The sequence below is a fragment of the Carcharodon carcharias genome, chromosome 1, assembly GCF_017639515.1.
Source record: "Carcharodon carcharias isolate sCarCar2 chromosome 1, sCarCar2.pri, whole genome shotgun sequence".
Lineage (NCBI taxonomy): Eukaryota > Metazoa > Chordata > Chondrichthyes > Lamniformes > Lamnidae > Carcharodon > Carcharodon carcharias.
This window is the reverse complement of record NC_054467.1, coordinates 13314405-13333446: the sequence shown is the minus strand read 5'-3', so window position 1 is coordinate 13333446 and position 19042 is coordinate 13314405. Positions and strand designations below refer to the sequence as shown.

General features: G+C 41.9%; 1 protein-coding gene across 4 annotated transcripts in view; it reads right to left on the bottom strand.

Annotated features, from left to right (window-relative positions):
• Positions 1–12670, bottom strand: part of ppm1kb (protein phosphatase, Mg2+/Mn2+ dependent 1Kb) — a 38989-nt gene extending 26319 nt beyond the window's left edge. Inside the window, exons 1-3 of one of the 4 annotated variants that reach the window (XM_041216567.1) lie at positions 12497–12670; positions 9703–10246; positions 4323–4423 (exon numbers count right to left, since the gene is read on the bottom strand). In XM_041216567.1, coding sequence (XP_041072501.1) covers positions 4323–4423; positions 9703–10142 — 541 coding nt within the window. In that variant the 5' untranslated portion in view covers positions 10143–10246; positions 12497–12670. Of the gene's footprint in view, positions 1–4322; positions 4424–9702; positions 10247–10333; positions 10355–11458; positions 11530–12496 lie in introns of those variants that run through there. The other 3 variants (XM_041216647.1, XM_041216735.1, XM_041216820.1) reach the window with 3 other exon arrangements.
• Positions 12671–19042: the final 6372 nt, after the last annotated feature.

Below are 19042 nucleotides of genomic sequence, written 5' to 3'. Positions count from 1 at the left end.
GCCAAAGGATGAAAGACTTCAGGTGAGTGGTAATGTAGAAATACACATTGGCATCACTGAATGATTTGCAGCAGCCTGGTCTCAATATTTTGCGAGGCTTTTCTGCATCTGCCAGATATGCCACAAAATATTTATTTCATAATTTTTTGGAAAGCAGGATAATCACAGAACCATTCTGATCTCAGTAATCATTATATATGCCTGATTTTCTTCCATCTGAAAGATGTTCTGAGCCAAGGATCAATGTAAAAGTTCTCATCGTGATAAAAACACAAATACTCTGGTCAATGCATGAAATATAGGAACAGGAGTAGGTCATTCAACACTTTGTCCCACCATTCAATACAGTCATGACTGATCTATATTTTCACTCCACCTACGTGCCTTGGTTCCTAACCCTCACAGACCTAACAAAAGAAAATTAATCTCTAAGTTTTGAACAGCTTTTAAAGGGGAAGAATTTTACAGATTACAGAATACCCTTTTAAGTGAAGTGCTTTCTTACGGCATCCGTGAACAGTCCAGCTTTAATTCTCAGGCTACATTCCTTATTCTGGACTCCCCACCCCCCTCCCCCCCACAAGAGGAAATAGTTCAACTCCAACTACCCTATGAGCCTCCTTTGGTCATAAGCTTCCAATCTGATTACCCTATAATTTTCTATTTTCAATGGATACATGGAAAGTGAAAGTAAGGACAATCTTGGATTCTTTATAAACCCGGACCTGCAGTCTGATAAACGCCTACACTATGTTGTTAAAAAATGTCTTTAATACTTCATTTGGCCTGCAGCTCTGTTCCTCCTATACATTCCTAAACACTATACTTGAAGGTAAACTCCTGAAACTATGCTTATAATTTTGGAAAGGCAAAATTTTGGGAAAATAATGTTAAATGTTAAAGAAATGAGCAAAAATCATGAAGTGAGAAATGTTTCAAAATAGTTTTCTTACAATTTCTTTGCTGATTTTCTCTCCCCAAACCTTTATTCCTTTTCCCCTAAATTTCTATCTCTGCTCCAGTATTTCTTTGAAAAAAAAACTTTTTCTTCCCTCTTCCCATTTTGTGTGCGTCTCCCATTTGCTAATGAAAACCTATTTGGGAAGGTTGGGACAACATCAAAAGTCAGTTGCTTCGATTTGGGCTTAAAGCTCAGACAGCAATCCTCCCTCCCACTCATAGCACAGAGCTGCATATGAGTAAGGAGAGCTTTGTAAATGAAACATGCTCACAACCAAGAACATTGCTGGCAAGAACAGCCGACTCGCTACTGGGAATTAAAAAAATGTGAACTCCTTGACTTCCTGAAATTAAGGAAATATGAACTGCTTGACATCCAGGAACCTACTACATTCCTGCTACATGCCGCATATTGGCATTCTTTCTAAATCAGCAACATACAAATGAGATACACGCAAGTAAATGACACTATTAAAGTGTTTGCCTCCTGAAAAATTTGCCAGCAACTCAAACACACGGAATCTAAAAAGTATTTTTCTTGTAGTAGGAGCACACATGGCTGCCAAATGCCTTTCACTACTGACAATTCTGTCCTCTTCTTCCAGTCAAGCGCTGCAATATTATCCATGCCACAGATAATTTCTAACTAGAGGGGAAGGGCAGTCCTGCTGAAAGAAAAAGGGGCTGTTACAGAAGGAGTAGGATGGAGCTGAGACACAGGGTTAACTCCCTCTGTGCTGCCTCAACAAAGTACTTCACCTTCAGACTTCACCATTCAAATGCTCCAACTGTACTAGTGTAACATTTTCTTTCCTATGTTGGTCACACTCATATAATGGGTCAATTTCAATCAAAGTTATGCAGTTTGTACAGTCATTCCTGTAAAGACTGAACCAAGAATAACATGAGATTTTCAGCTATCTCCAAATATCGCTGCCAGAGGTAGAATGTATTTGATGAATTTTACCACCTAGTCCCACTAATAGCAATATACAAAAAATAACAGACAATCTCAACTTACACTGCATGTCTAATTAATGTTAAAACCATGACATGATAAATTTAACTTCAATGAACTGTGGAATGCAAATTGTTTATTTGGCCTTTTTTTGCTTTAATATTTCTCATCATCACTGGATCCATTTTCTTTTTCAAAGATTTTGTGGCATATCAGGAAATCGTAAATTAGTATTTCAGCAGAGGATTTTTTTCATGGAGCGAAGAGGGATTTGTGAATTATGTAAATACAACTCTAATTTTCCAGGTGTTGTCTTGAAGTTCAGCGCTAAGCATCAATTCACAATTTTAGGGCGCGTATTCAAGAAATGAAAAATGTATAATGTCCTTTGGTCATCAGCATATTCAAAATAAATCAAACATAATGCAGCATGAGCTGATAAGCACCTATGAACAAATATGGAAAAAGGAGAGGCGCTACCACTAACACGTTTAGAAGAATCCATTCATCGGTGGCTAAAAATAAGTCTTGAATAAAATGATTTATTATACACCGAATTTTGACCCATCATTAGATGTGACTTAAATGTACCGGGCATGTTTTATTATAATAAACTAATATAAAAGGTTTTTTAGTATTTGTTTAAAATAGATCTTACAAGTTACAAAGAAAAAAAATAAAGCACATCCTATTATTGTGAAAGTAAACAGGAGATACGGCCATATGCATAATTTTTCATAGTCGTTTGGTGGTACAGAACTTGAGTATTGCTGAAAAAAGAGACATGTCGAAGCTTTTCGACTTGCGATCAGGATACTTCATGAGAATACCAACACAAGGGGAAAACAACAATTTATACTGTATATGAAAACAGTGCTGACTGTTTTTTTGCAGAAATAGGGCGCAAAGAAATCCTGCAGGATAATGACTACCCCAATCAGATTATTTCGCGCTCTATATCACAAACTCATGAACGGGCTTAAGACTGTCACTCTTGGCTTCGAGAAGCACCCAGTCTACCTCAGCTTACCCTGGAAGGGCAAGGTATTTCAAAAATTTGAGAAACAGGGGAATCTGGATGTTTCATGCTGCCACTATGCAGTAGCAACACGAGTGATATTTGCCACTAACAGGATGCTGCAGTCAAGTCAAAAAGACATTCTGTCACACAAATGTGGTATATGAATTTCAGCGCTAGTGAGATGCTAGCAGCCCAAAGGCTGGCGGACCGTTTAAAACACCATTTCCCAGCTGCTGTTCGTCGTGAGGTACAAGGTACAGACCTCACCCAACCAGCCCATTCTTACAAAACTCAAAATAGAGTGTCCAATGTTAGATGTGATTCCGTGATTGGACAACATTTGTTAAATAATCCTCAATGTACTAAGAATTCCGCTGACAACTAATTTAAGATCGTCAGTCGTGCTTGCCATGTGACGCATGTGTATGTACTGGAAGTTACATATATTGATACACAGGACCCAGCTCTTTGCAGACAGAAACAACATGTACACACATTGCACCTGATTCAGCTAGCCAAAATAAGTGACAGCCATTTGCTGACTCATTCCTCAGGGCAATGCCTTGACCATTCAGGATCAAATTCCAAACACTGCTGGGCAGTTAACTGTCAGTCACCATTACTGTACATTTCCCATGGCAATGTCTCTAGCAATCAGAGTCCACTTGCCAACAGTGCTCTCTTCATATACAATATAAATTGTTGTTTCCCCCTTGCCTTGATATTCTTGCAAACTGTCCTGATGAGTGCAAGATGTCTCTTTTTTTCAGCAATACATATTTGTCGAATGATTTTCAAGCAACAAGGCTTTGCATCAACGTGAAATAAATCATTATCACATTGCTGTTTGTAGAGCTTGTGTGCCTTAAAAAGTGTTGAGCATTTCATAAATTTCTCTAGTTCAACTTTAATTATGCAATGTCATAAGTTTATGAAGCTAACTTGTTGTGTGGCAATAAAAAAAGGCTGTTATTTAATTATGTTAGGAATTGGCCTTTAAAAGTTTTTTAGTACTGCAGAAAACAAAAACATTAACCAAAAACGTGCTTAGTTGAAAGCAAAAAGTATGAGTACAGCATTTTATGGCATTTGAATCCAGCAGCATAACTATTCAGTTTTGTTGGAAAGAATGAATTAAGGCTACTCACACTCCAGTTGAAGAACCTTTTTCCATACCAACATTAATTCAGCAATCAACTATAAAACTAGTGTACAATATTAACCCTGGAGATTAAAGTATAACCCGATCAACTGTAGGCTTTTAAAAAATCAGTTTTTAACTACCTGATACTGCATATATATTTACTAACATCCACGCTAGAACCAGCTACTTCAATTAATCAACTTATTTGCTACAGGCAGGTTTTAAATAGAGGTACCTACCATTTTGAGATAAACGGATATGTCTTGCAAATTCCTTATCTGTTTCATAAAAGGCTTTGGTCAATACCATTTCCAGATCCTCTTCCTGGGAAAGGCATTGTCTAAATAAGAAGCAAAAATGAAATTACATGTAAATGATACTTCTATGTATTAAATACCAACCTGAATGGCAATTGTTAACCCAAGATTTTAATCATTACTTCAGTGAAACAATTAAATGTAGTTAGCTTATGAAATTTCTGGCTTGAGAAATAAAGGATTAGTGTTGAATAATAACATAGTTACATCAACAAAATGTAGCATGTATAACATATCATGTTTAATTTTACACTTAATAGAGACTTTTATAGCCTCAGAACACCCATAAGCCCTTCATAAACAATTATGTATGTTTGAGGTATAACACTGGTGTAATGTAGAGCAAGACAGCAACCAGCTTGCACACAGGTTCTACAAACAGCAATGTGATAATGATTTTAGTGATGACTGGGAGTTAATAGGAGAGAACTCCCCTGTCCTTTGAAATAATGCCATGGGATTCTTTTCTCATATCCATTAGAGAAGGCAGACGAGAGCCTCTGTTTAACACCTTCTCTGAAAGACAGCAGGGCTGACAACGCAGCACTCCCTTACTGCCGTTCTGTTGTGTTAGGTGGAATTTTATGGTCAGGATGCTGGAGTGAGGCTGGAGCCCATGACCTGACTCAGAGGCAAGAGTGCTACCACTGAGGCAAGCCTGACAATGCTATTTTGAATCACTCTACTGATGGACAGCTAGTGGAACAGATTAGGTTAATAACATGTGATTATATATATATATATATATCCATCAGTTTAGCTCAGTACACAGTCTTGCCTCTGAGTCAGAAGATTGTGGGTCCAAGCCTATTCCAGGATTTGAATATATAATCTAGGCTGACTCCAGTACATTACTGAGGTGGTGTTGCACTGTTAGAGTCATCGGCCCAGAATCTGCAGCTATAACGATAGTGAAACATAGTGATCGCTGTCATTACTCTGTGAAACCAATAGCAAATTCTGACTTCTGCAGAAGTCAGTTAAATGCAAATTTGCTGTGTGATTCCTGATATGCTGTTAAAGCTCTTACAAATGGAAACCATATAGAAATTAATGATTTGGTGTCAACAGCCACTTTTGACACTTAGTCTTGCTGTTAAAGACCCTGAAAAGCCTTGCTGAAAAAGGTGTAACTAAATTTTTAAACAGCATACTAAGTCATCATTTTTGCTGAAAAAACTCTGCTCCTGCAAAACAACTTTTAAGACATGTGGGATGTCAAATTGTTCTTCATGATAAAAATTAAAAATATTTGGAATTGGTTAAAAAAAAACATGATATTTCTACCAGTTGCACGTGCATACCCCTATCTTTATTTTATTCTCTGCAAAATTGAAAAGTGAAGGATTATCAGTGGATGTTATTTTCTGGTTTGCTGTCTTCAATGTGATTGGTTGCTTAGCCTCTTTCATGATATCACTGTTAGTGGATGCTGGAGAGCTCCTATAGTTGTCACCAGAATTAAATCAGTCTCAGGAAAGGTGAAATCCATGCCAAAGAAAGAAATTCCTAGATCTTTGTGGGCCACTTTCTTCAAAGTCAGATAGATACAAAAGATTCTCCACTTGCATTAAAGAGGTGGCTTCACAGTATACTTAACATTATTTATCCTTCAACAAACATCAACAGACGAACTGGTAATTTTATCCCATTGCTGTGTGCGAGAACTTGCTATATGCAAATTAGCTGCTGTGCTTGTTCGCATAACAGGAACTACAATTAAAAAGTAATTTTTTTTCCTTGATTTACTATGGGATTTCTTTTTTTTTAATTTGTTCACAAGACATGGACACCACTGACTAGGCCAGCATTTATTGCCCATCTCTAATTGTCCTTGAGAAGGTGGTGGTGAACCAGAGGAGGTGGATGACCTTGAGAACATGAAAGTCACTAACAAATTTAACCTTAGGAGAAATATATTGATTACAAACTGTAGTAACATGCAAGTAAGAAAATGTACATTTTACGTTCTAAAATAATTCTTCTAAAAAGGATTATAAAATAGAATATCAATTTCACTATCAAGGAATATACAAGATTTTGACCATTCCTCATACGAGATACATTTTAATAGTGTATTTTTTAAAATTCTTTCATGGCATGTGGGCATCACTGGTAAGGCCAGCATTTGTTGCCCATGAACTGAGGCTTGCTAGGCTATTTCAGAGGGCAGTTAAGAGTCAACCTCATTACTATGGATCTGGCCAGGCCAGGTAAGCGTCAACCACATTACTATGGATCTAGGCCAGGCCAGGTAAGGGTGGCAGATTTCCATTAGTGAACCAGATGGGTTTTTACAATAATCGATCATAATTTCATTATTAATACTAGCTTTCAATTCCAGATTTTATTAATTGAATTTAAATTCCACAGCTGACGTGGTGGGATTTGAACCTTTGGGTCTGGGCCTCTGGATTACTAGTCCAGTGACGTTACTATTACAGCATCATCTCTCCCTAAACTGTCGTGTCAATACATTCCATTGTATTGGAGCCTTCCCAATTAAGAATGACAGACATTACAACCCTATTCTGAATATCACAACTAATCACAACTGAACACATCACCATATGCCATGCTGCAATACTTTTGACTAAAACTATGACCAAACATTACCTTCAAATAGTCCCAACAATAAATGAGTAACACACAGGAATGTAGGTAGAGAGGACATAGAAATATATGAAATGGATACTATATAGAGAAAGTAAAACCAAACACCCATCATTTGAATTATTCTCCCTCAGCCACATAATTCAAATCGGCTCTCACTGAACTGCTCCATGTCAGTGGAGATCAAAGCTGCAGAAGAGCATGGAGAAGTACAGTGCTGCCAAGAGAAAACAAGCAAGTGATGAAGGAAAATAAGATGAAAATACTTGATGAATTAAGTTGGGGAAAAAGGTAGCAAGAAAGCCTGTAAAAACTTACATTATATAGCACCTTTCACTACCGCAAAGACGCTTTAAGCCAATTAATTACTTTGAAGTGATCACTGTTGTAATATAAGAAACATGGCAGCCAATTTGAACACAGCAAGTTCCCACAAACAGCAATGAAAAAACTGACCAGATCATCAGTAAGGTTTGTTGAAGGATTTTGCTTGAACATCTTGGTCAATGCACCTGCTTCAAAACAATGTCATGGGATACCTCACATTCACTCATAAGGGCAAATAGGGCATCAATTTATTGTGTCTTCCAAGAGATGGCACCTCCAACAAATTAGCACTCCCTCAGCACTGCTTAGCATCAGCTTAGATCATATGTGCAAGGCTCTAGAGTGAGACTTAAACCCATAGCCTTCTGACTCAGGGGCAACAGCGCTCCCAACCGAGACAGCTATCAAAGCTACTCAGATTACAATAATGAACCTGGGTTTGCCCAATAATCCATAAGGAAACTAGGTCATGGCAGAAATTAGAAAACCAAAGATGGCTGGGACATAAATAAAGACTGAAAGGCAGATATGATCACTGTAGTAAACACTCTACTCAGCAAAGTGGATAGCCATGTGTGCCTTAAGGACAATCCTCAAATGGTGGCAAGGTGTCTGCTGGTAGCTAGTTCAGTACATGCTACAGAAAGTTTAAATTGGTTGCTAAAAGTGACAGGAAAAGACCTTGTGGTAGTCATGATATAGCAGTAAATGATATGGTGAGAAATTATACAAGAGCCTTAAAGTCATAAAGGCAAGGGTTGCCCCAAAAGCTGAAAGTTGCGAAGTAATCTTCTCTAATGTACCTCTGGTGTGATCAATAAGGTAGTAGACAAATCACTACTAACTTACTCTGAAAATAATGAGTTTCATAGGTTTAAAAAAAGGACTGATACAGATGTCGCTCCTTTCAGATGCCATCCACAACTGAAACTTGAGAAATAATTAGATAGCTATTGAGAATTATTTAAACAAGATAGATGCTAGGGAAGAAAAAAGGAGAAAATTGGATCACAGACAAAGCTGATTGGTAAAGTAGAAGGTAAACAACTAGTGGATATAGACACAAAAACTCAGACCAACAGGAATCAGGTGCTGGAGGCTGACGCAAAACTTTATGAACAGGAGCAAGTCAGTCTGTCAGTGCTCGAGTCTATTGTACCATTCAGTTAGATTATGGTTGATCAGCACCTCAACTTGATTTACCCGCCTGGTTCCCTTGATACATCTTGACTAACAAAAGTCTACCTCAATCTTGAAGGCTCCAGTGGCCTAGCAGCAACAATCTTCTTTTCAGCAAGGGTGTCCAGGTTGGGGAGGGGTGGGGGGTTGTTTGTGTGTGTGTGTGTGTGAGAGAAGAAAGTTCTCAATTTCTACTATTCTTGTGAAGAAATGTTTTCTGATTTTGCTCCCAAATGGTCCACCGGAGGAAACAGAATGTTTGAAGGCAAAACTATCAAATCCTTTTTAACTTTTTAAGCACCTCTATCACCTCAATCTTCTGTAGTCAAAAGTAACAGAAAGCCAGTCTACGCAATCCGCCCACATAGTCTTGAGCTCTGAGCCACAAGATCATTCTGGTGAATTTATGCTGTACTTTCGCCAAAACAAAATATCTTTCTTGATATATGGTACCCAGAACTGATCAGAGTACTATAGACAGGGTCTGACCAAGGTTCTATATATCACTGAAGTATAACTTTGGACTGTAGCCACCTTTACTTCAATACACAAAGCTTTCGGGGAAAAAGTGCTGGAAGAGGCAGCCATTGTAGCCGTAGGAAATGGAGAAGCAGTATGAATATCAGAAACAGGGCTGACCCTATAGAATGGTAATGACTAGAACATAACGTGCATAGAAAAGATAAAAGTTAGACAAGTAAATTGAAAAAAAGATTTCATGATACAGTGCAGCAGTATCGAGAAGGCAAGTCTACCACTGAGATTGGAAAGGACAAAGCCAGTATGGACTGCGTAAGGCTGGTAGAGGGTGTATGGAATCAGACAGGGCAAAGGACGTCACACTCCATTCCTCAGACTGGCGTTTTAGACAAACTAAATTAGTACAGATAAATCCACTGTAAGTGGCTTATACTTCACAGTTATGGGGAAGTGGGAAAGGGTTGCTACACAAACACTGTTCTCTTTGAACCGAGGTGTTTCTGAAGACAAGCCCCAATGTGCGGCCTTGTCATTTTTACTATATTTTTACCATAATATTCAATAATTAAAAAAGAAATGTGCATCACCAAGAAGGCAAGTTTGAATTATAATGACTATTGGAGAGTAAAAATACTTCCTATGACATTTTAGGATAACTCCAAGTTAATTGTTTACAAGCTAAAAATTGACATGAGGTACATACACAATATGCTTTGCCATGTATTTATGACAAAAGTCAGCTGCTGCTGTTCCACCATGTCCATCAAACACTGCAAAATACAGCACGTTATCAGTCAGCATGCCAATACTGAAACGGTCCTCATTCTCTTTGCGTTGGCCTATTTGAGTGACACACCCAACTTTACTCAGGCTGACATTAGGAATGGGTTTGCCATATTTTATGCTGGGCGGAAGAAGAATTGGTTCGTCGATGCGGTTGTCCCAGATTCCGAAAGAATCCCAGGATGTCAGGCGGCCACCGCCATCTATGTCAAATCGCGCAGACCTCCGATCACTGGTACTGCTCTGGCAAAGGAGAACCACACGCTTTTCGTCCTGCAGCAGCTTGAAGGTCAGCAGTGCTCTTCTTCTCACGTGAAAGCCACCAGATCTACACAAGGTGATTAGTGCAGCTGTTGACATAACTCAATGCACAGAGATCACCCAGGAATGAAGCTTTGAGTCAGAAAAAAGATTTCTTTCAGCGTAATGACAAATTTCATATATCTGAAGAATCCAGCAGTTTGCTGCAAGAAAAATTAGCAAAAGTTGAAACCAAGACCATCAAAAGTCACACATTTGTCATTTTAAAATGAACTGGCGTAAGGATTTACCACTGGAAATCAATATGGGTAACATAAAAAAAGTTAGCACATGGTCTTTCTTTTGAAGTGAGAGCCTGATGCTGACAGAGGCCCAAAAACCCCTCCAAAACTGCCAGTACCAATATCACTTGCCTGGATGAGTACAAAATCACCCCCAAAATATAACCTATTTAAAAACCCTGTACATATCGAAAACCTTCCACAGGTGAACTAAATTAAACTGTACTCCGCTGGAAAGTAGGTGATGGTGGATGAGCAGTAAGCAGGAAGTCCCAGCTCATAAATTCCCTGCGGGAGCGACGCTCCGGGAGTGCAGCTCACTCTCCTCTACCTTGTTCAAGTGAGATTTGTCACATGTGAGCTTGGGCAAGAAGAATGGACAAATTATTTGGGAGGGGGGAAAGAAAGAGGAGTGTAGACCGAGGAAAAGGGCGTGGGACTGTGCCCAAGGGACGCGGGAGTTGGGGGTGCGGTGCAGCCAAGGGACAGGGAGGAGGGCGTGTGTGCCCGAGGGGTGGCGGGGGGCTGGGGGTGCGGTGCAGCCAAGGGACTGGGGGGGGGGGGGAGAGGGCGGCCAAGGAACCAGTGTGGAGGGGGGTGCGGTATGGGGGGGGGGGGGGGGGTGCCCAAGGGCCGGGTGTGGGGAGGGGGGGTTCGGCCGAGGGACATGTTGGGGGGGGGGGGGGGGGGAAAGAGAGAGGGCTGCGGCCAAGGGACGGGTGGGGGGGGTTTGGCCGAGGGACATGTTGGGGGGGGGGGGGGAAGAGAGAGGGCTGCGGCCAAGGGACGGGTGGGGGGGGTTTGGCCGAGGGACATGTTGGGGGGGGCGGGGGCTGCGGCCAAGGGACGGGGGGGGGGCGGTGGCGAGGGAGGGGTGTGGGGAAGGGCGGGGGGGCGGCCGAAGGACGGGTGGTGGTGGTGGTGGGGGGGTGGTGCGGCCGACGGACGGAGGTCGCAATCTTCTTTCGGGAGGGAGGGTTTTACCCATGACGGAACCTCTCTCCCTCTTTCTTTCTTGCATCCCGCCCCCATTCCGCTCCACACCCTCTCCTCCGACCGATCCCCCTCTACCACCCGCGGTGCTGCCCGCCGGCCGGGCTCTAAGTGAGGCCGGCCTAGCCCCCGCTGCCTCACCCTCTCTCACCCAGCGACCGTTTGACGGCCCCGCTCGCGCCTCCTTGGTGCAGGACTGCAGTGCGCGGGGTGGGGTGGGGGGAGGGGAGGGGAGGGGGTTGGGCCGGCTCGGCCGATTGACATACGCTTCCACCAATCACAACCAGCCGACAAACGAGCGGAGAAGGCGGGACCCGACTAGCGCGGCGAACTCACGAAACCGTGACAGAATATTATACCTATATAAATTATAATAGCCTGAACGCATGTCGAAGGGGGGGGGGGGGGGGGGGTAAAAAAAAAAAACAAACAATGCTTAGCTAAAAATAACTGAGAACGCTTTTGATCTATTTGGAGAAGAATTGGAGGACAACCTGGTGATTGACAGTCAAACCGGCCAATGGGCTGGTGCCGGGCCGGCCGTTTTTTTTTGTCAATGGGGGCAGCGGTCGCCCGGGGAGACGGCGGGCGCGCGGGGCGGGGGTGGGAGGTTCTGTAGCAAACTCCAAGCAGAGGTGCACCCGGCTGCGCTTGAGCGCTGATCACTTGCAAAGTGCAAACTACAATTTTCGCTCAGATTTAACACCGATGTCAAGCAAGTTGCGCGGCCTTCCGAACGGAGCGAGAAGGGGAAAAAAAAGGTTGCACCAACAGCCGGGAGAACCAATGCTCATTTCCCCCACTCACCCGTGCACTCCGATTCATATTTTGTATTAAAAGCGTCTCAGTTTTCTACTCCCCTGCTTAAAAAAATTTTTTTTTAGCTGCACCTCAAAAAAGTCCAACTGCTGCACGCCCTTCCGAATGGAGCGGAATAAAAATGCACGGAATATCGCACGACCGCAGGAACAGCCAAGAGAACCAAGTCTAAGTCCTTCCCCACCCCACTATCATGAAAGCAAAACACTTAATGAGACACATTGGATTTCAAACGTTCACTCAATGTCGCTCCCTCCACAGATGCTGCCAGACCGGCTGAGCTCTTTGCAGCACTTTTTGTTCTCATTCCACCCCCGCCCCCCTCGAATTTGTTTCAAAAGTGTCTCCATTTCCACTCACCTTTCGTGCACTTTGGCTTGCAGAACTATGTTGGTTTTGCTCTCTGTCTGTTTATTTTACAGAGGACAATTCGTACTGAAGGATAAGGAGAAACGTCATACCCCACAGCTGTAACAGTGTGACCGTGTTTCGCTCCTGTGATCTCTCTCTCTCTCTCTCTCTCTGTCTGTCTGTCAATGGGGCGTTGTGGCTACGCTCTGAATCCAATTCGTCAACTTTACAACCAATAACACACTCTACGCTTTGCAAGAACGTCGTCGCACCACGAAGCCTCAGGGCTCCGACGAGAGGAGGGTAACCTTCAGCTGAGGACTTGTAGGTCAGAACTGGCAAGGCACCCACACCAGCGCTCTCACGAAACGGGAGTAGGCGCAGAAAGCGCAAGATACAGCTCAGCCGGTCTGGCAGTCCCTGCAGTGTCGTCCGCAGTATTTTTTGATTTTTACAAGGAAGGTCGGCTGACCGGATGAACCATTGCCTCCATGTTAAGAAATAATAATAGGATAACAGCAGACTTAAGATTATAATAACGAGAAATCCTGCAGGGTTCTTTTTTTATATATATAAGAGGCCGAAAGAAGCACAAGACGGCTTGTGGAATATAACTGCTGGGATTAAACCCGCGTTGGTTCACCAGAAAGTTTAAAAATGTTCAGGGAGGTTTTAATGTGGCAGGAAGGCAGAACATCGCAATGAAGCAGGTTGCAGAGAAATAGCTGTTAATGCTTTTAGAACACAAGGGATCAAATGGCAAGCACTCTCATAGAACATGCTGGAAACACTCACCAGACCAGGTTGCATCTACAGAGAAAGGTGGGGGAGGTTATAACGCTTCACTGGAACTGCTTTTTTGGAGGGGGGGGGGGTGTTGAAATGGTTGCAATAAGGGCAAATCACTGAAAAACCCAGGTCCTCCTCAGAGTTGCTCTACACTGACGATGCTGCACTAATATTCCATACTGAGGACCACCTTCATAGGCAAATGGACATTCTCTCTCATGCCTGCACAGGGTTTGGTTCACCATCAGCATCAGGAAGCTAAGTGTCCTGGTTCAAGGATGTTGCCATACCACCATCTATCAGCATTGACAATGTGATGCTGGAGGCCGTTGGTAGCTTCACATGTCTAGGCTTCGCAATCACCAGCAATGTCACTTGATGCTGAAATCAACACACGCATCATAAAAGCCACAGCTGTTATGTCCAAGCTGAGTAAGAGAGTTTAGAACAACAGCAACCCAACTGCGAACACCAAACTGCGAGTCTACCAAGCCTGCATCCTCAGTGCGCTCCTCTACAGCAGTGAGGCCTGACAATATATGCTAGACTGGAGAAAAGGCTGAACAGTTTCCAACTTTGCTGTATCAGACGTGTCCTCAGCGTCTCTTGGCAGGATAAGCTCATCAACTCAGAGGTCCTGGAGCATGCTCATTCCATCAACATATGCTCATTGCTAAGCCAACGATGTCTGCACTGACTCTGCCACATTTATTTGATGGATGGTGGCTGTATGCTCAAAGGCCTTCTGTATGGTGAACTGGCCACTGGGTCATGACCCCCTGGGTGTCCATTCTTCCTCAACAAGGACACCTAACAAGTGAGATATGAAGAAGGCAGGCATTGACACTGACAATTGGGAGACAGCCGCTGTGACCTCTGGAGGCTGACTGTTTGGAAGGGTATTGGAAGAGGCGAGCAGAAACAATAAGCTCAGCTGACTGAGAAAAGGGCCCAGAGAAAACAGAGGCACCTTCTCTGCCCCCTGGTCCCCCTCTGCAGCAAATGTGGCAGAGACTGCCTTGCCAGAGTGAGCCTCCTGAGCCACAGCAGGCAATCTTTAACACAGAGCTGACCAACTACGGCACAAACCATCGTCTTATGAGATGGAAGGCTGCCACCACTGGAAATCCAACAGCACAAGGTGCAGCTAAGGGGATGGCCCACTTTGAATCGGAAGATCTTGTGTTAAAGCACAGGTGCCAACTGTATAGATGGAGGCAGCAAAGTAAAATAATGGAGATTCCAAGTCCAACATACCTGGAGGCAAATACCACATGAATTTAATAAGGAAAAAATCTCAGAGCATCCCAAAATACTTTCCAGCAAATTAAATTATTTTGAAATGTCGTAACTGTTGTAATGTAGGAAGGCAATATTGTAGTGGGAGACAATTTGCTGACTAACAGCAATGGGATAGTGACAAGTGATCTGTTAAACTGGTATTGGTTGAAGGATAAATATTGATCAGGATCACAGGGAGAACTCCCCTGCTCTCCTTCAAATAATGCCATGGGAATTTTTTACGTCTGAGAAGGCTGACTTAGTTTATCACATACTACACCACCGACAGTGCAGCACTTCCTTAACCCTGTAGTGCGACCTTTAACCTAGACTTTAAGCTCATGGACTCCCCAAGAATTAAAGCTTTATCTCCACAACACGTGAGCAATGCTTGGAGCGTTTAGAAAAATGTATTTTTCAAAAATGAAAACAAAAAATGTTGGAAATGCTCAGCAGGTCAGACAGCGTCTGTTGGAGAGAGACAGTTAACACTTCGGGTCCTGATGACGCTTCAGACCTGAAATGTTAAATGTTTCCCTATTTCCAGCATTTTCTGTTTTTAATTCAGATTTCCAGCATCCACAGTGTTTTATGTTTATGTTAATGTTTTATTTTCTTTTGCTTTGAACATATTTGTGTATTGGTTCTGAAAATACTGGAGATGGAGAATGAAGGTAGTTTGACTCGTCAGACTGGTTGGAGGTAAGAGAACTTGTAATTAGAGCAGTAGGAAGGAGAGCAGAATTGGCAACCCTACAAATCACACAGGTGGAGGCTGTAGAATCAGTTGATGGAGTCTTCTAACTGAAACAGGATCCAGGAGGAAATGCCAGAGAAGTTTAACTGAACCTGGGGATAAATGTACCCCACTCTGCATGCATTCTGGACGGCAGCTTCCAAATGTAAATAATGAACTTTTGTTCCCTCATGCGATGCGAAGCCCAGGGATTACTTTTCTTCTATGCACTTTTATTGCATAAAAGCTATGGGCGCGCTAATACTTTGCATATCACAATGGCAAAATTGTACCCTGAAAGAGTACTGCCAAACTCTAGAGTATATTTTGAGGAGCTGGCCCTGTCCAATGATGCCTTAGTTTTATTTAACTGTTGAGTCTTTAGAGATTTGGGGGACTCAACTGAGTATTCCTCTTTGAATTTTACACGCATGAGTTAATGGCTAATGGAAATGTATGTTTACCTTACAGTAATGAAATTCAAGAAAGATGTTCTGCTTTATGTAATCTAGTTGCCAGTGAGTTTGTTCATTCCTGGTGGGATGATTCCTAATTAAGGATGAGATTTGGTAAGTAGTATGACAAGGTACCTGGTTAAGGGTATTGTATCAAAAATGGTGAACACTATTGAACCTTTTGATTCTGCAATCGTTGCACAATGTTGGTGTTCAAATTGGCAGACTATTTATTTCCAATAAATGAGTCAATATGCTTCATGTCAATATGTTAGATACAGATCTTGTGAGCCATGGGTCATTCAATAAAATGTCCTTCAAGGATTCAAATTATGAACTTGCTGTGTTGGCAAGCTGAAACACAGAGGATTTCCATATGTCTCTGCTAATCTAAACATAGTGAAAAGACTTCCTCCAATTATTTTTCATAGAATGTTGGCTTATAACAGAAACAGGTGAGCACACAAACCCTTTCTACTAACTTTATAATGTTGCAAACGCATAGCAATTGGGAATTTTATTATCTTATTGGAAGAGGAGCCGAAAGGATTTCCTGGAGCGTTTATTTGCTTTTTCTTGGAATCATCCTGCGTACAAATTGTCTGTTGTTTGCTCAAATAAAACATACATTTGTCCAGAAGGGACTTTGTGACATTCTGAAGCAGATACATAAGTAAAGACTCTTAGCCGTCTCTCATTGCAAAATGATTAAATGTGCTAATGGAAAAGTAAACATGGTGCCTTATCACATATCAAATATCTGTGATGTAGTGTAAATGATTTGTTTTTGAGTGTGGTGACTTATGTAGACATTGTTTTATTCGCAGGATTTGGCATCGCTGGCCAAGCCAGCATTTATTGCCCATCCCTAATTACCCTTGGTGGTAATGAGTTGCCTTCTTGACAACTGAGGTGGTTGCTAAATCATTTCAGAGGGCAATAGTCAACCACATTTAGGCCAAACCAGGTAAGGCCAGCAGATTTCCTTCCCTGAAGGACATTAGTGAGCCAGATGGATTTTTATAACAATCTGGCAGTTACATGGTCACAATTACTGATACTAGCATTTTAATTCCAGTTTTATCTAATTCAATGGGTAAAATCATAGAATGCTTATAGCACAGAAGGAGACCATTTGACCCATCATGTCTGTGGCAGCCCTTTGCAAGAGCAACTCTGGTAGCCCTACTCTCTACCCTTTCCCCAAAGCCTTGCAAAATAATATTTTCTCTTCAGTGTTTACCCAATGGGGGAAGATATTGGTGTAGTGGTAATGTCACAAGACTGGGAATCGGAGAGGCCCAAGCTAATATCCTTGGGGATAAGGGTTCAAATCCCACCCCAGCAAATGGTGAAATTTGAATTAAACATAAGAAATAGGAACAGGAGTAGACCATTCAGCTGCTCAAGCCTGCTCCACCATTCACTAAGATCTTGGCTGATCTTCTTGTATTTCAATTTCCAAATTCCCACCTACCTTTGATTCCCTTGCCTAACAAGAATCTATCTACCTCTGCCTTAAAACTATTCAATGAACCCACCTCCACTGCCCTCTGAGGCACAGCCCCCTGAGAGAAAAGAATTCTCTTCATCTCTGTCCTAAAAGGGTGATCCCAATTTTAAAACTGTGCCCCCTATATCTGTACTCACGCATCCTTTTGATGTCAATCTTGTCAAGGCCGTTCAGGAACTTATACACTTCAATCAAATCACCCCTCACTCTTCTAAGCTCTAATGGAAACAAGCCCAGTCTGTCCAACCTTTCCTCATAAGACAACCCACTCATTCCAGGTATCAATCTCGTAAACCTTCTCTGAACCACCTCCAATGCATTTACATCTTTCCTTAAATAAGGAGACCAAAACTGCACACAGTATTCAAGATGCAGTCTCACAAATGCCCTGTACAATTGAAGCATAACATGCTTACTTTTATGTTCAATCCTTCTTGTAATAAAGGATAACTTTCCATTAGCCTTCTTATTTACTTGCTGTACCTGTGTATTAACTTTTTGTGGCTCATGTACTAGAACACCTAGATCCCTCTGCACCTCAGAATTATGCAGCTGTTATCCATTTAAGTAATATTCTGCTTTTTTGTTCTTCCTGCCAAAGTGAACAACTTCACATTTTCCCACAATAACCTCAATTTGCCAGATCTTTGCCCACTCACTCAACCTCTCTGTATCCATCTGCAACCTCTTCATGTCCTTTTCACAACATACTTTCCTACCTATCTTTGTGTCATCTGCAAATTTAGCTACCGTGTCTTCACTCCCCTCATCTAAGCCATTGATGTAAATCGTAAAAAGTTGAGGCCTCAGCACAGACCCTTGTGGGACTCCACTTGTCACATCCTGCCAATCAGAAAAAGACCCATTTATGCATACTGTCTGCTTTCTGCCAGCCAGCCAGCCTTCTATCCATGCTAATATGTTGCCCCCACACCATGTGCTTTATTTTCCGTAATAGCCTTTGATGTGGCACCTTATCAAATGCCTTCTGGAAATCCAAGTACAGTATGTCTACAGGCTCCCCTTTATCCATTGCGCATGTTACTCCTTCAAAAAACTCCAATAAATTGGTTAAACATGATTTTCCTTTCACAAACCATGCTGACTTTTCCCGATTGCCTTGAGCTCTTCTAAGTGCCCAGCTATAGCTTCCTTAATGATTGATTCTAACAACTTCCCCACAACAGATGTCAAGTTAACTGGCCTACAGTTTCCTGTTTTCTGCTTCCCTCCATTCTTATATAGAGGGTGTATATTTGCTACTTTCCAGTCTGATGGAACCTTTCCAGAATCTAGCGAATTTTGGAAATTTAACACCAGCACATCGACTATCTCATTCGCCACCTTTTTTAAGACCCTAGGATGTACAACATCAGGACCCGAAGAGTTGCCAGCCCGCAGCTCCATCAATTTGCTCAGTGCCATTTCCCTAGTGATTTAAATTTCACAAAGTTCCTTTCTCCTTTTCATCTCTTGGTTTGCAGCTATTACTGGAATGTGTTTTGTATCCTCTATTGTGAACACAGAAGCAAAATATTTATTCATTTCTTCTGCCATTTCCTTATTATCTACTATTAACTCCCCACTGTCACTGTCTAGAGGACCAACACTCACTTTACTTACTCTTTTCCTTTTTAAATACCTGTGGAAACTCTTGCTATCCATTTTTACATTTCTAGCTAGCTTCCTCTCATACTCTAATTTCTTTCTCCTGGTTAACCTTTTTGTCTTTCTCTGCCCTTCTTTATATTCTGACCAATCATCTGTCCTGCCACTCATCT